The sequence below is a fragment of the Hyaena hyaena genome, unplaced genomic scaffold (assembly GCF_003009895.1).
Source record: "Hyaena hyaena isolate Hyena2069 unplaced genomic scaffold, ASM300989v1 scaffold_298, whole genome shotgun sequence".
NCBI classification, from domain to species: Eukaryota; Metazoa; Chordata; class Mammalia; order Carnivora; family Hyaenidae; genus Hyaena; species Hyaena hyaena.
Genome location: NW_024080927.1, coordinates 148634 through 168251, shown reverse-complemented (window position 1 = coordinate 168251; position 19618 = coordinate 148634). Strand labels below are relative to the sequence as shown.

The 19618-nt window shown below is 35.7% G+C and overlaps 1 protein-coding gene across 1 annotated transcript in view; it reads left to right on the top strand.

Annotated features, from left to right (window-relative positions):
* BRIP1 (BRCA1 interacting protein C-terminal helicase 1) overlaps positions 1-19618 on the top strand; it is a 176347-nt gene that overhangs the window by 45714 nt on the left and 111015 nt on the right. The window contains 3 exon segments of the mRNA XM_039247334.1: positions 4758-5048; positions 11158-11379; positions 14370-14569. Of these exon segments, the coding sequence (XP_039103265.1) occupies positions 4758-5048; positions 11158-11379; positions 14370-14569 (713 nt within the window).

Below are 19618 nucleotides of genomic sequence, written 5' to 3'. Positions count from 1 at the left end.
GTATCTTAATCTACTTGAACTTTTTTTTTTTTTTTTTTTTTAGAGAGGGAGTGAGACCATTGGAGAGGGGCAGAGGGGAGAAAGAGCGGGACCAGAGAGAGAATCTCAAGGACTAGTGTCAAGGACTCAAGTTGGCCTGTCTTTCAAGATCAAATCTTACAATCTTTATCTTTTCAAAAAATTTAGATATGTTTCTATATAGTAGGACAAGAGAGAAAATAGAAATTATTAGATGTAAGAGGATTTTCAGTCGTCCTTGATTGCTGACCTTACAAGAACAGGGTTTTTTTAAATTTTTTAAATGTTTTTATTTTTTAAATGTTTTTTTATTGAGAGAGAGAGAGAGAAAGAGAGTCAGAGCATGAGCTGGGGAGAGGCAGACAGAGGGAGACACAGAATCCAAAGCAGGCTGAAGGCTCTGAGCTGTCATCACAGAGCCCGACTTGGGGCTCGAACCCGTGAACCGTGAGATCGTGACCTGAGCTGAAGTTGGACGCCCAACCATCTGAGCCACCCAGGAGCCCCTTTTTTAATGTTTATTTATTTTTGAGAGAAAGAGATAGAATGGGAATGGGAGAGGAGCAGAGAGAGGGAGACACAGTATCCAAAGCAGGCTCTAGGCTCTGAGCTATCAGTACAGAGCCTGATGTGGGACTCCAACCCATGAACCGCAAGGTCATGACCTGAGCCAAAGTCCGATGCTTAACCAGCTCAGCCACCCAGGCACCCCAAGAACAGTTTTGACTATTGCAGATTTGAAATGTATTTTTAGTTTTTAGTTTTAAAAAGATTTTATCTTTAAGTAATCTCCACGGACCCAATGTGGGGCTTGAATTCATAACCCAAAGATTAAGAGTCACACACTCTACTGACTGAGCCAGCCAAGCGCCCCTTGAAATGTATTTTTATTTATTTAAAAATGTTTTTTAATGTTTATTTTTGAGCTCGAGAGAGAAAGAGTGAGGGTGTAGGGGCAGAGAGAGAGGGAGACACAGAATCCGAAGCAGGCTTCAGGCTCTGAGCTGTCAGCACAGAGCCCAATGAGGGGCTCAAACTCAAGAGCAGTGAGATCATGACCTGAGCCGAAGTTGGATGCTCAACTGGTTGAGCCACCCAGGCACCCCTGAAATGTACTTTAAAAATTTTTTTTTTAATGTTTTTATTTATTTCTAGGGGAGAGAGAGAGAGACAGCGTGAGCAGGGGAGGGTCAGAGAGAGAGGGAGTCACAGACTGAAACAGGCTCCAGGCTCTGAGCTGGCAGTCAGCACAGAGCCCGACGCGGGGCTCGAACCCACGAACCGCGAGATCATGACCTGAGCGAAAGTCGGACGCTTAACCGACTAAGCCACCCGGGCGCCCCTGAAATGTACTTTTAAACAGTTGACTGCTGCATATGGAAACAGTACAACCATCGCACCCACATATGTCTTTTGCGTTTCTCTTTATGAATATATGTATTTATAAAGTATGTATATAGGCTCCATACCCAACATGGGGCTTGAACTCAAGTCACTGAGATCAGGTGTTACTTGTTCCATTACTGAACCAGCCAGGGGCCCCAGTAGTTTTTGTTTGTTTTGTTTTTTGTTTCTCTAAATGATGATAGAATGTTGGTGTTATTTGGCTTGTGTTTTTTTTCTTGCCTTTTGTTGAAGTAAAAGGACTCTAGACAGTTTCTAGTTATAGGAAAAGCAGCCATATCTTAAAGAGGTTGGTTCTGCCACTCAGTATAGCCACTTTCCTGTCTTAAAGATTACAGGTTTTGGGGAACCTATATGTTTTATCTTTCTTGATATTCAGATATGTTGGATGAAAGCGAACACTTTTTAATTTACTCTCTAGTTTCCTAATGCAATCTCTGAAAATTCAAAGGTCAGAAGCAAAAGAAAAATATCACTATGAAAGATAAACCCGATAGCTTGTTAGCAGGAGAAATATTTAATGAAAGGTACAAAATTACTTAATTTTATTCATTTATTGTTTCAAGATGGCTAGATCAACGTGTTTCAGAAAGAGGCCATTAAGTGTTAGCCTATTAATTGGATTTGAGGATATTATGACTTCCTGACATTGCTGTTTTCAATATTGTTTCTCTAGTTTTCTTACAGAATTGAAAGTTGGTAATTTTGGTACAAATAATTCTCTTATGTAGCTAAATAAATGCCTCTTTTCTTTTGCCACATTTGGTTTTTTTCCATCTTAAGTAGGATTGTACCAAATCCTTTGGATGGAAGCTTCAATAGAAGATCACTTCTGAAGAAATAATTCCTCTTTAATATTGCAAAGGAAAAAGAATGAGCTTTCTTTCTTATTTTCCATCTTCTACAGTACTTGCCTAACAACCCACTGAAAAATAATATTCTTAAGGAGAGTCAGCCTCAAATTCATAGATGATATAATTACTTCAGACACTGTAAAACTTAATAAACAAAAACATGTTTAATATAAAATTAGCCATAGTATATAATTTTCTCATTTATGGGGTGGAAACCAAATTTAAGGTACCTAAATAAAGCTGCTCTAATGGGAAAAGTTTTCTAAAACTAGTTCTTGATCTTTAGCTTTTGTTAGTTATAGCTACTATCATAACTTTTTAAGATAGGCAGATCCTTTTTTAAAGTTATTAGTGCCAAATTTTAAAAAGTAAAAAGTTTTAATACAAAACAGAAAGTTACTAAACTGTATAATAGCATTTCTTTTTATTTGAAAAATATCATGTGGAAGATACATATGTATAAAGGTCTGCAAGTTACATATTAAGTTATTTGTCATACGGTGTTGACTTATTTTGTTTATTTCATTGTTTGGACTTTTTGGTTAGAAAACAGTGGAATTAAAAGGAGTAGGTGATAAAGCTTTAAGTAGAATTGATTCTGAAAGTTTCATCAAAAAGGAGGTTTTCTAAGCTTTGAGAAAACCCCACTCTATTGGGTTATTTTTATGCTTGAATATAATATATCCATATATATTATATATATAACTGTCTATATATGTGTATATAACAATGCATTAGACCCTAGCATTCCAATATTCAGTTTAATATTTAGTATTTAATTTACTATATCACGCGAAGAGGAATAGTATAATTGAGTGAAAAGATTGAAGGTACGGAAAAATAGACTACTTCTTCTACCTAACGTTATCTTAATTCATTTACTAGGTTAATTAATGTGATCATTACAAAGACCAAAAAAGAATTCAGTCAGAAATATCATGATACAATTTGCATTCCATTTTCTATGTGACCATAAATTGTTAGATATTGCAACATATGTAACATAAACCACATGTCAGCTGTTTCCTGCCTCACTGTTGACAAGAGCCCCATTCATAACTCTTCTTTTTATCCTTTCAGTGAATAAGTAATTATTCAATATAGAAGGCAGGATATTTGGAACTGGCTATTTAATGTGGCAGCACTCTGTAATGAAATCTGCTGCTACTGGCAACCTGAGAGGGGAATGTAACAATTCCAGCATGGCTGTAACTTTATCTGCTTTGACTGACTGTTTATTTGGCACATCAGTGAACCTTTTATCCCCGTGAGTGACAGCTCCAGAAGGGTCACATTTACATCCATTCTATCATGTATTGTAATATTTAATGGCGGACAAGGTTGAGCGAGACTGGGAGTAATTTGAACTTGCTTTTCCACTGAGTTGAGGCTAAAAGACAGCTTGATCCCCAGTATTGTGGTGTAACATGCTATGACTTAGCATTTGTTTATGAAGTCTACTCTTACTGATTATAATTAAAAAAAAAAAACCTCAGTTAAATGGTGTATTTGTTCTGCTAAACTAAAACTCTATAGTATACATTTTCTTAAGCTACTGTGCTAGTTAACTTTTTTCCCATCGTTGACCACTAATATAAAAGTAACCATCTTACAGTATTTCTCTTAAATGAGGCTGCATTCTGTCTCATTTGTGTAGTAATTGAGGTTGAAAAGGGAGTATTTATTAAAAACCCCTGGTTCCAATATATAGCATTAAACTTTTTATTTTATTTTTGAGAGTTTGAAAACAGAAGAGAAAAATCAGGTAAATAATGGACTATATTCTTGATGTTCCATATTGTATACTCAAGGAGACATATATCCATTTTAATTATGGAACTAAATTATGACTAAAGTTGTCCAGAGAAAGCTATCCTGTATAATTTAATGATGGATTTGCATTCCGTGACAGGTAATTTAATTTCAGAAAAACTTGTCCTTGCAGATATACTTCATTATTAAATATTAATAATTTGCATTAATTTTTATCCCTTTGCTAGAGAATAATTTTCTTGATTTTAGTGATATTGTAAGTTAAACTCGATATTACTATTTTTTTGTAAGCTATATTTAAAATGCTTTTTAAAATATTGGTATATTATAGGATATTTGAACGGGTTACGCTGTAAACAAAAATAGCACTATCAATTCTAAACTGTAATATTGCAAGTTCACTTGAAGTTTAAGCAAAACTGAAAATTGCCCTCCATTTTGTCTTATTTTTTACAATTTGTGAAAGAGGAGAATTAAAATCTATTTAAAACATTTGGAATTCAAGAGTTGGAGATATGTTAGAAAACCATATAAATATGGAAACCTCATTTATAACTTCTTAATGGCAAATTTTAGATGATGTAATATCTTGGCATTTCTCTTTGACAGTTGTGATTTAATACTTATAGCTTCTAATTCTGTGAGAGGTTTCATAACATTTTCTGTGGTATACCAGATATGAGTTGTCTTTTCTTTTCTTTGTTACAGCCCCCTGGTCACTGTTCCAGGTGTTGTTGTTCTGCTAAACAAGGAAACAGTCAAGATTCCTCAAATACCACAAAGAAGGATCATGGGGGGAAATCCAAGATACCCAAAATATATTTTGGGACACGCACACACAAACAGATTGCTCAGATTACTAGAGAGCTCCGGAGAACAGCATATTCAGGGGTCCCAATGACTATTCTTTCCAGCAGGGATCATACTTGTGTCCATCCTGAAGTAGTGGGTAACTTCAACAGAAATGAAAAGTGCATGGAATTGTTGGATGGAAAAAATGTGAGTAAAGTTATTTTGTTTTAGAGAAAAAATAAGGCTGAAAAGATTTAGTTTACTCAGTTTTTTATGTATTCATGTTTTATATGAGTATTTCCAGTGATAATCAGATAACCTATGAAAATCAAATTGATTGCTAGTATTGATAAATTTCTTATGGTAAAGTTGTTCTTAAAAAATTTTCTTTGAGTTTCAAATCATAGATTTTAGTCCTAATGCTTGAGGATATTTAATTCCTTGAGTTCCATTTTAGTCAGATGTCTTCTTTGAAACCCTGCCACCAAGAGTAGTCCAACATGGATGATGTCATTGACGGAGATAAAAGTATATAAGTGATGTAGTTTAATTAGACCTAATTAATATATTTTATATACAGTATTTTAAAACTTCAAAAGAAGATAGTTTATTTAGGCTCTCTCCTTTTGAGTAAATTTTTAAAATATTTTTTAATTGAATGAGAAATATAATGATTGTCCTATCATGTAATTCTAATTAGTACAAAACTTCTCTTTCAAAAAAGTTATTAACTTTAAAGATACGTCATTAATGGTTTTGAAGTTTTCCAGGGAAATCTTGAATAATATGAATTTGGGCAAGTGGAAATTGAGAAGTCTTTCTCAGTAAAAACATGATGTTTTAATAGTTTTTTGGCCATATTAGTTTGGTAGTCTGTGTACAGTTTAATAACTTGTTTACTCTGGAGCTGAAATTACAAGCCTGGAATATACTCAGAAATTATTGATGAACCATAAATTGATAGTCTGTGATATGACTTATAATTTAATATATTTTGAAAGTTCTTCTGTCTTTTGCTAATATTTTGTCAGAGTTGTTCCTACACAAAAAGCTATGAGCGATAGGTAGCCCTTGAGTTTCATTTAATTGATTGATAGATCACCTTCTACCATGTAATTTGAATAAATTATTTTGTATTATGCATTTCTTTCTCAGTGCTTATAAGTAATTGAAGATATCTGCTTTAGGTTATTTGTTCTGACTTATTCTGCCTCAGAATGCTTAGGTCATAGGCATACATGAACATTCTTTTTCTTGTTCTCAAGTCCTGAAGATAATTTGGTATTGTAATGATGGCCAATTACAAAGTCACTATAGGTGTCTATGTTTACTATGGCTGAATCACCAAAGTGAAATGATAAATAGATAACTGACAGTTTGAGTGAAAAAGAGTTTAAAGTGTGATAACACTTCAATTGACAGACTCCCCTCAGGGTTGTATTACACTGCTAAAATGGATGAACCATGCTGGATTTGCTATCAGCCTGCACAGGAGTGTCATTCTAAGTGCCCTTAAAGTGTAAACTTTCTGATTTTTTGGCTTGATCCAAAGGCACATGTGTTTTTGTTCACTGTTTCTTTTGCAGAAGTGCTCCTGTACTGGAAAAGCAATGCACTTATCTGCTAAAAGTTAATTTTTGTTTCAGTTAAGAAAAAAATCTAATTATCTCCAGAAATAATTCTAAAAAATTATTTTCAATACAGAAAATATGTTTTTTTGTGAAGGTGAGATTTAACAGTGAATAATTACATACTCTGAAGGCATCTTGGTGATCATTTGGTACAAATATAAGCTTTTAGCATAGTACAGAAGATACTTGGAATGAAGAAATGGGGAATGTCATATTATTAAACTCAATCTGTATCAAAGTCAGTATGAAAGATACTTGGCATGTCTCCCTCTGTCTCTGGATCCCACAATCAGGATTTTAGAGGAACCTTAGAAATGGCAGTCTGTGGGTCTGAGGAATCTTTAAAAGGCTTTTGGTTCATTTACTCTTTTGATGCCTCATCACATGAGAAAAATGGGCCCTGAGGTTTGCCCAATGTCTGACAGCGAATTAGCAAGAAAGACAACTTTTCTAACTCCTAGCTATTGTTATTTTGATTATACTAGAAACAAAACAAAAGGTGGCTTTAAGGTATGAGGAAATTGACACATCTTGAGGAATAAAGAAGAGTAGTATAGATGGGCCAGAGGAAGTGAAATCTAGAGAATGAACTAAATAAAGAAGGTTAGGTGAAGCCTTTTCTCTCAATTTTTATTTTTAGTACCTTACAGGTTCTTTATACATGGCTGAATACAAAGCTGTGGAAACTAGTAGTCGTCCCTTGACTGATCATGCTTTGTCCTTGATTTGTCGACATTATTTTATGTTATGAACTTTTTATGCTCTACTCCATCTCCAGTAATTTCTAGAGATTTTTGTGAATGTAATGAGTATGTATGTTTTGAAAACGTAGATTTGGCTTTTGGATAGTTTGTAGATAAGAATGTACTACATATCAATAATTGTTTTTCACTTGTTAAGGACAGCAAACTGAGAAAGATAAATATTGGATTTCACAACAATTTAATTTTTTTATTGGTACATAGAATTATTGAAAATAAAAATGGCCCATTCTTCTATCATTTAGTCCCAGATGACAGTTGAAAAAGAGAAATAATATATTTGTGGTTAGAAGACTCAAAATTACAGAAAGTCATAACATAAAAAGGGAAAATTTCTTTTTTTACTCTTCCCATTTTCTTAACCCTTCAAGGAAATTTCTGTAAAGTTTTATGTATATTTTTCAAAACACTTAAATATGCATTTGTTATATGTATATATTCTTTTAAAAGCTCAAACATATTGGCACATGTTTATTCTAAAAGACTGTATCTTTTGCATGAATTTACCATAAGTTATTTAACATGTCACCTTCTGGTAAACATTTGGTTTATTTCCCTTTTTTTGGCCATTAAACATTGCATTATATACATATTCATATTGATGAAATTTTAAATTTTGGTAGTTATTGACAAATTGTGTGCTTTATTCATAGAAGTTTATACTTCTAATAATGTATATTCTAATTTCATCTTTTAGTAAGATATAACACACTGTTGCTAGGACTTATTTTCTCATTTTTTGATTAGCATATATTAATAAAATTTTTTACTTCTAAGAATAGCAAAGGACATTAGCAGATAGTACATTAAAGAAGAAATACAAGTTACTGTTGAAACTTGTTAGCATGTTCATATAGTAGAATAGCATTGTTAAACCTTGCTAGAAAGTATAAAAAACACAAATCAAAGCAAGAAGATTCTATTTTTTACCTTTTAAATAGTAAAGATAGAAAAGATAATATTAGTGTTGATAAAGTTATGGAAAAAGGGTAATGTAAAATGGTATATGCTTTTTGGAGGGTAATTTGGTGGTATGGTTTTTATGAAACTTAAAAATACTTTGTACTGTTTGGTCTCAGAATGTCCTATCTAAAATTGTAGACTAAGAAAATATTGAGAGATGTGCATAAAATTAAAATGCTCTTTGAAACATTATTTATAATGTAAAAGTTGGTTAACAGTCTAAATGCCCAACAATAATGAAACTAGTTTATAGCTATTCATTCAATGTACATATGTGGGCAACAATGAAAAACTACTTAGTGATGTGAGAAATATTTCTGATAGGATTTTGAATCAGATGGAGAGAAAAAAAGTGACTCTGGTTTTATAAAAAATGTTTATTGTGGCTAAATTGTTAGTAATTCTTGATATCTAGGGAAAATTTGCTTTGTTCTCATTGTTTTAATATTAGGTCTCATTGTAGAGATGTTTTCATATGAATGTATATTATACATATGTATAGAAGAATTATGGAATGAAATACATCAAATGTTACTAGTACATTCTTTGTGTGATAGAATTTAGTGAGTTTTTTGATACTCTTTTGTAATTTCCAAATATTTTGTAGTGAACACTCTTTATTTTTTTCCCCCTAAGACATCCTTCCCTCTCTGCTTTCTTCTTTTCTTTTTACTTATATATATCTGATTAAGTAATACTCTCTCATGGCTCACCTGAAAACAAGTGTCTACAGAGAAAAATCTCTATCGCTTCTGTCTCCCAAGTCACTTAGCTGTCGTCTTTGTTTTTTTTTTTTTTTTAGTTTTTTTTTTATTTTTTTTTACAAATAGTTTATTGTCAAATTAGTTTCTACATAACACTCAGTGCTCATCCCCAAAGTGCCCTCCTCCATGCCCATCCCCCCCTCCCCCCCACATCCATCAGTCCTCAGTTTTTGTCAGCATTCAAGAGTCTCTCATGGTTTGCCTCTCTCCCTTTCCCCCACCATTTCCGCCCTTCTTCTCCCCCTTGTTCCTCCGTCAAGTTCCTCCTAATCCTCCTATACGTGCAAACATATGATATTTGTCCTTCTCTGCCTGACTTATTTCGCTCAGCATAACACCCTCAAGGTCCATCCATGTTGCTACACATGGCCAGATTTCATTGTTTCTCATTGCCATGTAGTATTCCATGGTATAGATAAACCACATCTTCTTGATCCATTCATCTGTTGATGGACACTTAGGCTCTTTCCATGTTTTAGCTATTGTGGAGAGTGCTGCTATGAACATTGGGGTACATGTGCTCCTATGCCTCAGCATTTCTGTATCCCTTGGGTAAATTCCTAGCAGTGCTATTGCTGGGTCATAAGGGAGTTCTATTGTTAGTTTCCTGAGGAACCTCCACACTGTTTTCCAGAGGGGCTGTACCAGTTTACATTCCCACCAACAGTGTAGGAGGGTGCCCGTTTCTCCACATCCTCGCCAGCATCTAGAGTTCTCTGATTTGCTCATTTTAGCCACTCTGACTGGCGTGAGGTGGTATCTCAGTGTGGTTTTGATTTGTATTTCCCTGATGAGGAGGGATGCTGAGCATCGTTTCATGTGTCTGTTGGCCATCTGGATGTCCTCTTTGGAGAAGTGTCTGTTCATGTCTTCTGCCCATTTCTTCACTGGGTTGTTTGTTTTTCGGGCGTGGAGTTTGGTGAGTTCCTTATAGATTCTGGATATTAACCCTTTATCTGATATGTCATTTGCAACTATCTTTTCCCATTCCGTTGGTTGCCTATTAATTTTCTGGGTTGTTTCCTTGGCTGTGCAGAAGCTTTTAATCTTGATGAGGTCCCAACAGTTTATTTTTGCTCTCGATTCCCTTGCTTTTGGGGATGTGTCAAGTAAGAAGTTGCTGCGGTGGAGGTCAAGGAGGTTGTTTCCTGCTTTCTCCTCTAGGGTGTTGATAGTTTCCTGTCTCACGTTCAGGTCCTTTATCCATTTTGAGTTGATTTTTGTGCATGGTGTGAGAAAATGATCTAGTTTCATTCTTCTGCATGTTGCTGTCCAGTTCTCCCAACACCATCTGTTAAAAAGGCTGTCTTTTTTCCATTGGATATTCTTTCCTGCTTTGTCAAAGATCAGTTGGCTGTATACTTTTGGGTCCACTTCTGAGTTCTCAATTCTGTTCCATTGGTCTATGGGTCTGTTTTTGTGCCAATACCATACTGTCTTGAGGATGACATTAGCTGTCGTCTTTGAAAGCAACCAGTGATAACATTGTTCTTGTATATCCTTCAAGAAATATTTTTGCCAAATATCACTTTATTGATTTTTTAATGTTTATTTTTGAGAGAGAGGGAGAAACAGACTGTGAATGGGGGAGGGACAGAGAGAAAGGGAGACAAAATTTCAGAGCAGGCTCCAGGCTCTGAGCTGTCAGCACAGAGCCTGATATGGGGTTCCACCTCACTAACTGCGAGATCATGACCTGAGCTGAGGTTGGACACTTAACTGACTGAGCCATCCAGGCGCCCCTAATATCACTTTAATCATAACAAGGATACAACAAACATAATTTAAAAAATTTTCTTTTTCCAGGTTAATTTGGAGTATCTAGATCTATACTGACCTGGAGCTCTATATGAGTCAACCAATATGTTTTTGTTTTTTTTTTAATGTTTATTTTGAAAGAGAGAGTGCAAATGAGTGGGGTGGGCAGAGAGAGGAGGAGAGAGAGAATCCCAAGCTAATAGCACAAAGCCTGATGCAGGGCTTGATCTCACAAACTGTGAGATCATGACTTGAGCTGAAATCAAGACTGAGCCATGGTGCCCCAACTAATATAGTTTCTTTGAAATTGTGATTGTGGGTATAGTAGCATTTCTTCTGTAGGTAGCTTTAATGATGTTCTGAAAATTCTGAGATAAACTTGTTTTATTCCTTTGTTCCTGTGTTGATTCACATTTTAGTTATGCATATTTGTTTTTAGGGCAAATCCTGCTATTTTTATCATGGTGTGCATAAAATTCGTGATCAACACACATTACAGACTCTGGAAGGGATGTGCAAAGCCTGGGATATAGAAGACCTCATCAGCTTGGGAAAAAAACTAAAGGCATGTCCATATTACACAGCACGAGAACTAATAGAAGATGCTCACATAATATTTTGTCCCTACAACTATCTTCTGGATGCACAAATAAGGGAAAGTGTGAGTAGCTATGTGAAAATTCAAACTTTTCTCCTACTTCCTGGGATATAGGATCAATGTAAAAGCTTTTAGATATTCTACTTTTTAATTTTTGCTTTATATTTATGTAAATACATGAACAGATTTGAGTACTGAAAACATTCTGAGGTGTATTAAAAACTGAAATTTGGAACTTGTCATTTTAATGTCCAAAGTAGTAAATATTTTTAAGGACCTAGTATTGAAGTGGTATTGTATCATGGGTTTTCAACCTTGATAGTATTGACATTTTGGACTTGATGGTTCTTTGTTGTGGTGGTTTATCTTATGCACTGTAGGATGCTTAGCAGCCTCTCTGGTTTTATCCCGTAGACGCCAGTAGCACCCTTAGAGCTGTCACAATCAAAAATATCTCCAGACACTGCCAAGTAACCTGAGGCAGAGGGGAGGGGCAGAGTTATCCCCATTTGAGGCCCATTGATAACTATCACTCCTTCCATTTCTGAATAATCAGAATTATTTTAAAACATTCATCTGAAGAATCTATAGTTTGAAGGACTTATATACATATGGGGAGAATATGTATACTATGCAAATTATGCTTTATGAGCTTTTGAGAAATGAAGTTTGGATATAATTTATTTGTGTAGTTATTCTTAGAAACATCCAGTTACAGCATAAGACAAAATGAATAACTTAGTATATTCAATTGTTATTCTTTTTTTTAAATGTTTATTAATTTTTTTAAATGTTTTATTTCCTTCTGAGAGAGAGCGACAGCATGAACAGGGGAGGGTCAGAGAGAGAGGGAGACAGAATCTGAAGCAGGCTCCAGGCTCTGAGCTAGCTGTCAGCACAGAGCCTGACATGGGACTCTAATCATGAACCGTGAAATCATGACCTGAGCAGAAGTCGGACACTCAACCAACTGAGCCACCCGAGCGCCCCTGTTATTCCTCTTTTTAGATTTGACTGCACAACTCTTGTTAGCTTTCTATTTAAACTTAAGATTAATAGGCATTATGTTTACTGTCTCTACTGTACTACCTCTTATTTGTTGCCTCTTGGCTAGGCCCTTTCCTTTGAGCCACTGTACATATCAATGCCAGGTTAGTCCTCCTAATATTACTTTTATTACATCTTTCTTTGGCTTGAAAATCTATTGCACTCTTGGCTCAGGGATGAAGTCCATATTCCTTTTTCTTTAATTTAAAAAAAATTCTTAACGTTTTTATTATTGAGAGACAGAGAGACAGAGCATAAGCATGGGAGGGGCAGAGAGAGGGGGAGACACAGAATCTGAAGGAGGCTCCAGGCTCTGAGCTGTCAGCACAGAGCTCAGTGCAGGGCTGGAACTCACAAACCGTGAGATTATGACCTGAGCTGAAGTTGGACGCTTAACTGACTGAGCCACTCAGGTGCCCCAAAGTCAATATTTCTTAAGCTTACTCTCAAGATGTTCAGTAGTCTTGAATCTGCAATTTTAGACATCTCTGCTACAAACTCCTAACTTGGACCCTTCAAAAATGACCTGATAGGGGCGCCTGGGTGGCTCAGTCGGTTGAGCATCTGGCTTCGGCTCAGGTCATGATCTCACGGTTCGTGGGTTCGAGCCCCACATCGGGCTCTATGCTGACAGCTAGCTCAGTGCCTGAAGCCTGTCTTCGGATTTTGTGTCTCCCTCTTCTCTGACCCTCTCCTACTCATGTTGTCTCTCTCAAAAATAAATAAAACATTAAAAAATTTTTTAAAAATGACCCCATAGTCCTCTGAGGATACCTTATTCTTTCCTATAATCTCTCCTTTTGATGATGACTGTATTGAAATGCTTTACTCCCTTTGTACCAATCCGAATTCTATTCCTTTTTAAAACCCCAATATATTTCCTACTCTTCATGGTTCTTTTTCAGTCATCGTCAACTCTATGTATTTTTTCTTCAGAATAACTCACTGGCAATTGCTTTGTACAATTCTTTGTATCACTTCTTTCAATTGCAAGTGATACAAACGCAGCTTCAACAAAGTTAAGAAAAAATACATGGCTGACTTTATGTTGATGGCTTTATTCTCAGCCAGGTTCTTTCCAGTGGGAAAAAGATAACCACAAGCAACCACCTAACTTGGAAAAAAAGAACATGATCCTCCTATTAATACCCCAGATTTCTCTGATCAGCCTACGTTGAATCCCAACTCCATTGTTTTTTTTTTAAATTTTTAATGTTTATTTAATTTTGAAGGAGAGACAGAGTGTAAGTGAGGGAGGGGCTGAGAGAGAGGGAGACACAGAATCTGAAGCAGACTCCAGGCTCTGAGCTGTTAGCGCAGAGCCGGACATGGGGCTCAACCTCATGAACCATGAGATCATGACCTGAGCTAAAGTCCGACACTTAACTGACTGACCCGCCCAGGTGCCCCCCCCCCAATCTCCATTCTTAAACTTGTGACCACAGAGGGATAGAATACTTTATTTGATAAGTCTGAATTCCATGTTATGAGAGTGGTGATATCTCCTGATTAACAGATTAACAGTTCTATCAGTATCACATGGATATTATGGAAGAGCAATTCTCAAAACGAAGGGTTGTAAGAAAGACTAAAATGAAATAGATACATGCTGTATTATATTAGCATTTTGTGAGAGTCTTTTGAATCTTGTATTTTAGTTTTAAAGTTTTTTTTTTTACTCTACTTTTAAAATTATGTTGGAGATTCCTTCATAAATTTTTATACCCCTTTGTGTGGCCAGCTGTACTTTACCCCAAGTTCACATAACACATATTTTGGTTGATAGGTTTGCAAAGTATTTTGAGAGTGAAAAATAGGAAACTGTATTGTTGAACTGATACTTGTTAGCCTTAATGTTTTAAATGTTTTAAGATGTAGAATCAATTGCTTATATAATTACCCTTGCAATATTGGTCTGTAGTGTGAAGTTTTAATGAAATATCTTGCCTACTGCTGTTAAATCCATTTTCCTGATTGTTTTACAGAAAAATTCTTTTGTCTTGTAGATGGATATCAATCTGAAAGAGCAGATTGTCATTTTAGATGAAGCACATAACATTGAGGACTGTGCTCGGGAGTCAGCAAGTTACAGTGTAACGGAAGTTCAGCTTTGGTTTGCTCGAGATGAACTAGATACTATGGTCAACAATAATATAAGGAAGAAAGACCATGAACCACTAAGAGCTGTGTGCTATAGCCTAATTAAGTAAGAACATTTGTCTGTCATTTATATTGCCTTGTATTAAAAACATGTTTTATTATGCCATAGTATTTTATAATTACTCACTTTGAGTAAGCTACTTGGGAAATGGATTGTTCTTTGCCAGTTAAACTTTTAGAAATAGGCCAGTCCAAACTTTTGTCTTGTTCAAAAGAATATGATAAACACAGTTGATTTTTAAATTGATCATTGTGAATTTTATTTCCAATTTAACAGAATAATTTAACAGCCCCATATATGACATATAAAGGACATTGAGCTGAAAATAAACATGGTTTTAATTAACATATTTTAAATTAAAAAAATGTTTTTAATGTTTTATTTATTTTTGAGAGATAGACAGTGTGAGCAGGGGAAGGTCAAAAGAAAGAGGGAGACACAAAATCCGAAGATAGGCTCCAGGCTCTGAGCTATCAGCACAGAGCCCAACACAGGACTCGAACCCAGGAACCGTGAGATCATGACCAGAGCTGAAGTCGGACATGCAACTGACTGAGCCACTCAGGTGCCCCGAATTTTTTTTTTTTAATGTTTATATAATTTTGAGACAGAGAGGGACAGAGCAAGAATGGAGGAGGGACATAGAGAGACACAGAATCCAAAGCAGGCTCCAGGCTCTGAGCTGTCAGCATAGAGCCTGATGTGGGGCTCGAACTCACAGACTGTGAGATCATGACCTGAGCTGAAGTCGCATGCCTAACCCGACTGAGCCAACCAGGCACCCAACATATTTTAAAATTTTAGTTTATGGCTTTAATTTATTGCTTTATCTTCCAGTTTGAGTAGAATTCTGATTTGATGAGTTTCAATTAACCAAGATTTCACTAATCTAAAGTAATAGATTTAGTAATAATTTTTATTAAAATTTATGTTAGATAAATTCCTTTTTATTAGACATTAGGGTGTTGATCTAGAATCTCTTTATCTTAGACCTTGATACTACATCCCATTCCATTTACTGCAGCTCTTTTCTCTTCTTTTTCTTTCTTTTTTCTTTCCTTTTTCTTTTCTTTCCTTTTCTCTTTTCTTCCTTTCTTCCTTTTTTTTTTTTTTTTATAAGTTTATTTATTTGGAGAGAGAGAGAGCACACACGTGAGCCATGGAGGGGCAGAGAGAGGAGAGAGATAATCCTGAGCAGATTCTGTGAGTGCTGGGAGCCCTAGGAGAATTGATGGCACAAACCATGAGAATCATGACCTGAGCTGAATCAAGAGTCAGGTGCTTAACTGACTGAGCCACTCAGGCTCCCCCTGCAGCATTTTCTTTTCCCTCATGGTATGGTTCAAAAATATTTTGAATGTTGGGGTGACTGATGTATGTGTGCTTTCTCTCTCTCAAAATAAATAAACTTTAAAAATATGTTTAAATTTTTTTTGAATGTTGTAATAGTCTTGTGTTTGAACATCCAAAGCATACAATTTTTTTTTAATGTTTTCTTTATTTCTCAGAGAGAGAGAGAGACAGTGTGAGCAGGGGAGGGTCAGAGAAAGAAGGAGATACAGAATCGGAAGCAGGCTGCAGGCTCCAAGCTAGCTGTCAGCACAGAGCCCAACACAGGGCTCAAACCCACAAACCAAAGGCATACAAATTTATGTTGTAAAAACTCCTTCCCACCCCATTCTCTACGTGCTTAGTTCGTCTCCTCCTGAACAAGATCTGTCATTCAGTGCATACTTATGAGCCATTCAGTGAATATATGAGCCAATATAGTTTCCCCTTTCCCTCCTTTTTACCCAAAGGGTGGCATACTATACTTCCATTTTTTTGTCTTCTCCATTTGAAGCATAAGAATAGATGTTATTTTTAAGCCTTTTTATTGAGGTATGATTGACATACACAAAGCTGTAATTATTTAATGTATATAAAACTTGATGAGTTTGCAGATAAATATTCATTCATTAAACTATCACCACAATCTTTGCCATAAACATATCACCTCTGAAAGTTTCCCTTTGCCCCCTTTTATTTTTTTATTATAGGAACACTTAACATAAGATCTACCCTCTTAGCAAGTATAAGTATACAGTCCAGTATTGTTAACTATTGGCACTGTACTTTATACTTCTGTCTTCCTATATCTTGCCTTTTCTTGCTTAACAATATATTTTAAAGATCTTTCCACATCAAGACTTAGAAGCTTTCTCAGTTTTAAAAAATAGTTGCCTAAAATTCTATTACATGGATGTCCACTATTTTATTTAACTAGCCTCTAATTAATAGGTACTGAAGTTTATAATCCTATGCTATTACATTACTGTAATGAAAAACTTTGAACATATTTCATATGTTTGAGAATATACAGGAAAATTCTTAGAAGTGGGACTCTTGGGTCAGAGCATAGATCTACATGTAATTTTGATAGATATTTCTAAAATTTACACAATAGGGAAATGGATGGAAGACTGATTTATACTCCTATGAGCAATGTATGAGAGAATGAAAGTTTTTGTCCAGCCTGTTGGGTGAAAAGCAGTATCCCACTGTAGTTTTTACTTACACATCTCTTTTTTTTTTTTTTTTTTTAATTTTTTAATGTTTTATTTATTTCTAGGAGAGAGAGAGAGACAGCGTGAGCAGGGGAGGGTCAGAGAGAGAGGGAGTCACAGACTGAAACAGGCTCCAGGCTCTGAGCTGGCAGTCAGCACAGAGCCCGACGCGGGGCCCGAACCCACGAACCGCGAGATCATGACCTAAGCGAAAGTCGGACGCTTAGCCGACTAAGCCACCCAGGCGCCCCTACACATCTCTTAATATGATTGAGATTAAGCATTTTATTTTTTTATGTTTATTTATTTTGAGAGAGAGGAAATGTGAGCCAGGGAAGGGCAGAGAGTGGAGAATCCTAAGCAGACTCTGTGCAGTCAGCAGTCAGACTTGGGGCTTGATCTCATGAACCATGAGATCATGACCTGAGCCAAAATCAAGAGTCAAATGCTTAACTCAGCACCTGGGTGCCCTGAGATTAAGCATTTTCAAGGCCATTTATTTATTTATTTTAAAAAGATATTTTTTGTTAATGTTTATTTCTGAGAGAGAGAGAGAGAGTATAAGCAGAGGAGGGCCAGAGAGAGAGGGAGACACTGAATCTGAAGCAGGCTCCAGGCTCTGAGAGCCCAGTGTGGAGCTTGAACTCGTGAACTGCGAGATCATGACCTGAGCTGAAGTCAGACACTTAACCCACTGAGCCCCCCAGGTGCCCTTAATAGGCCATTTATATTTCCTTTCCTGTCAACTGTCTACTGACCTCTGTGTCCTCTTTTTGTTCTTGTTATGGTTCTTTTCCTTATGGATTTGTAGAAGCTCTTTGCGAATTAACCCTTTGTCTATGATAAAAGTTGCAATATTTTTCTCCCTATTTTGCCATGTGCTTGTTTTTCCTTTTGGTATTTTTGCTGTATAGTATTTTGCCATTTTTATTTCACAGCAGAATTTGTTGAAAGAATTGTCTATAGTTGCTAATTCTATTTTCTCACTTCCTAGTCTTTCCTCATTGATTTCTGTTGTGTTGCTGTCTGCAAAATTCTACTGAAACTGTTCTTATCAAGGTCATCAATGATCCACATGTTGCCAAATCCAAAGATTATTTTTCTGTTATGTTAGTCTGTCAGTAGTGTTGTTTGGGTATTGTTGACTACCACCTCTGTGAAAATGTTTTTGGCTTAATTTCTGTGAAATAATAATAATTATTTATATACATAAATAATAATTATTGTTATAATAAATTGTTTATATTATTATAAATTGTTTATATATAAACATAATAATTATTATTATAAATAATTATATATATTCTCTCTATCCCCATTTCCTGGCACAGTCCCTAAAACGCTTATAATTTCCCAAGTGACAACAGCACTAGGAGCATCTTTTGTTCTAATATTTGGTCTTTGACCCCAGTTCCTGACAGAGCTCCTAAATCCCTTGAGATTTCCTGGTTGATAGGACTGTCTTTTGTTCCAATGAGGTGATGGTTAGTGGGCTCTTGCATGGAGCTGTTCACTAGAAAGACTAAACTATGATTAGAAGCTTAGAACTTTCAGCTCTACCTTCCTTCTGGAAAAGGGAGGGGGCTAGAGATTAAGTTAATAATCGATCATACTTACGTGATGAAGCCAGGATTCAGAGAGCTTCTAGACTGGTACACACAGTTATGTGCTTGGAGCACCCTACCTTTACTGGGACAGAAGTTTCTGTGCGTAGACCTTTCCAGACCTCTCCCTTGTATTTCTTCTTCTGGCTATTTATCTGTCTCCTTTATTATATAATAAACTGGTAAGCATAAGTGTTTTCTGGAGTTCTGTGAGTTCTAGTAAATGATTAAACCTGAGGCAGGGTCATGTGAACTTCTGATTTATAGCTGGTTGGTCAGAAGTACAGATGACAAATTAGACTTTTATGCTGGCATCTGAGATGTAACGGACAGTCTGGTGAGACTGAATGGTTAGCCTGTGGGGTCTGTGCTAATTCTAACTCCAGTTAGTGTCAGAATTGAATCATAGGACAGCCAGCTAGTGTCTTGAGAATTGCTTGGTGTAAGGAAAGAAGAGTGCCACATACATTTAGTGACCGGATGTGTCAGAGGTGGCTGTGTGTCTGTATAATAGTACAGACATTTAAGCACTGACTGAATACAAAAATGTGTGTATATTTATACAAATGAATATATTTTCTAGTACCTCTCTTTTGGTGTTAATATGTAACACCTTAATTTCTTTATTAAATTGTTTTGTATTTCCTTTATGTGTATTTGGGATAAGCTTCTAATATCCGACTCTCAATTGGAGAGATGGTCAAGTAAAGCAATGTGAATCCATAAAACACAATTGGGAAATCACATGCATGTTTCTCTTTTCTGAATATAAAAGCTTATGTTTTAGCTATATAAATGTTTATTTTGCAATATGAAACGTGTATGCATTTTAAAAGATGTCTTAATCCTCATTTGTGTTCTGAGAGCTTCAAGAAATATGATCAATGTAATCAATGTATCACTATTTTCTTTGTTTTATTGCAATAGTGCATATAAGGATAATA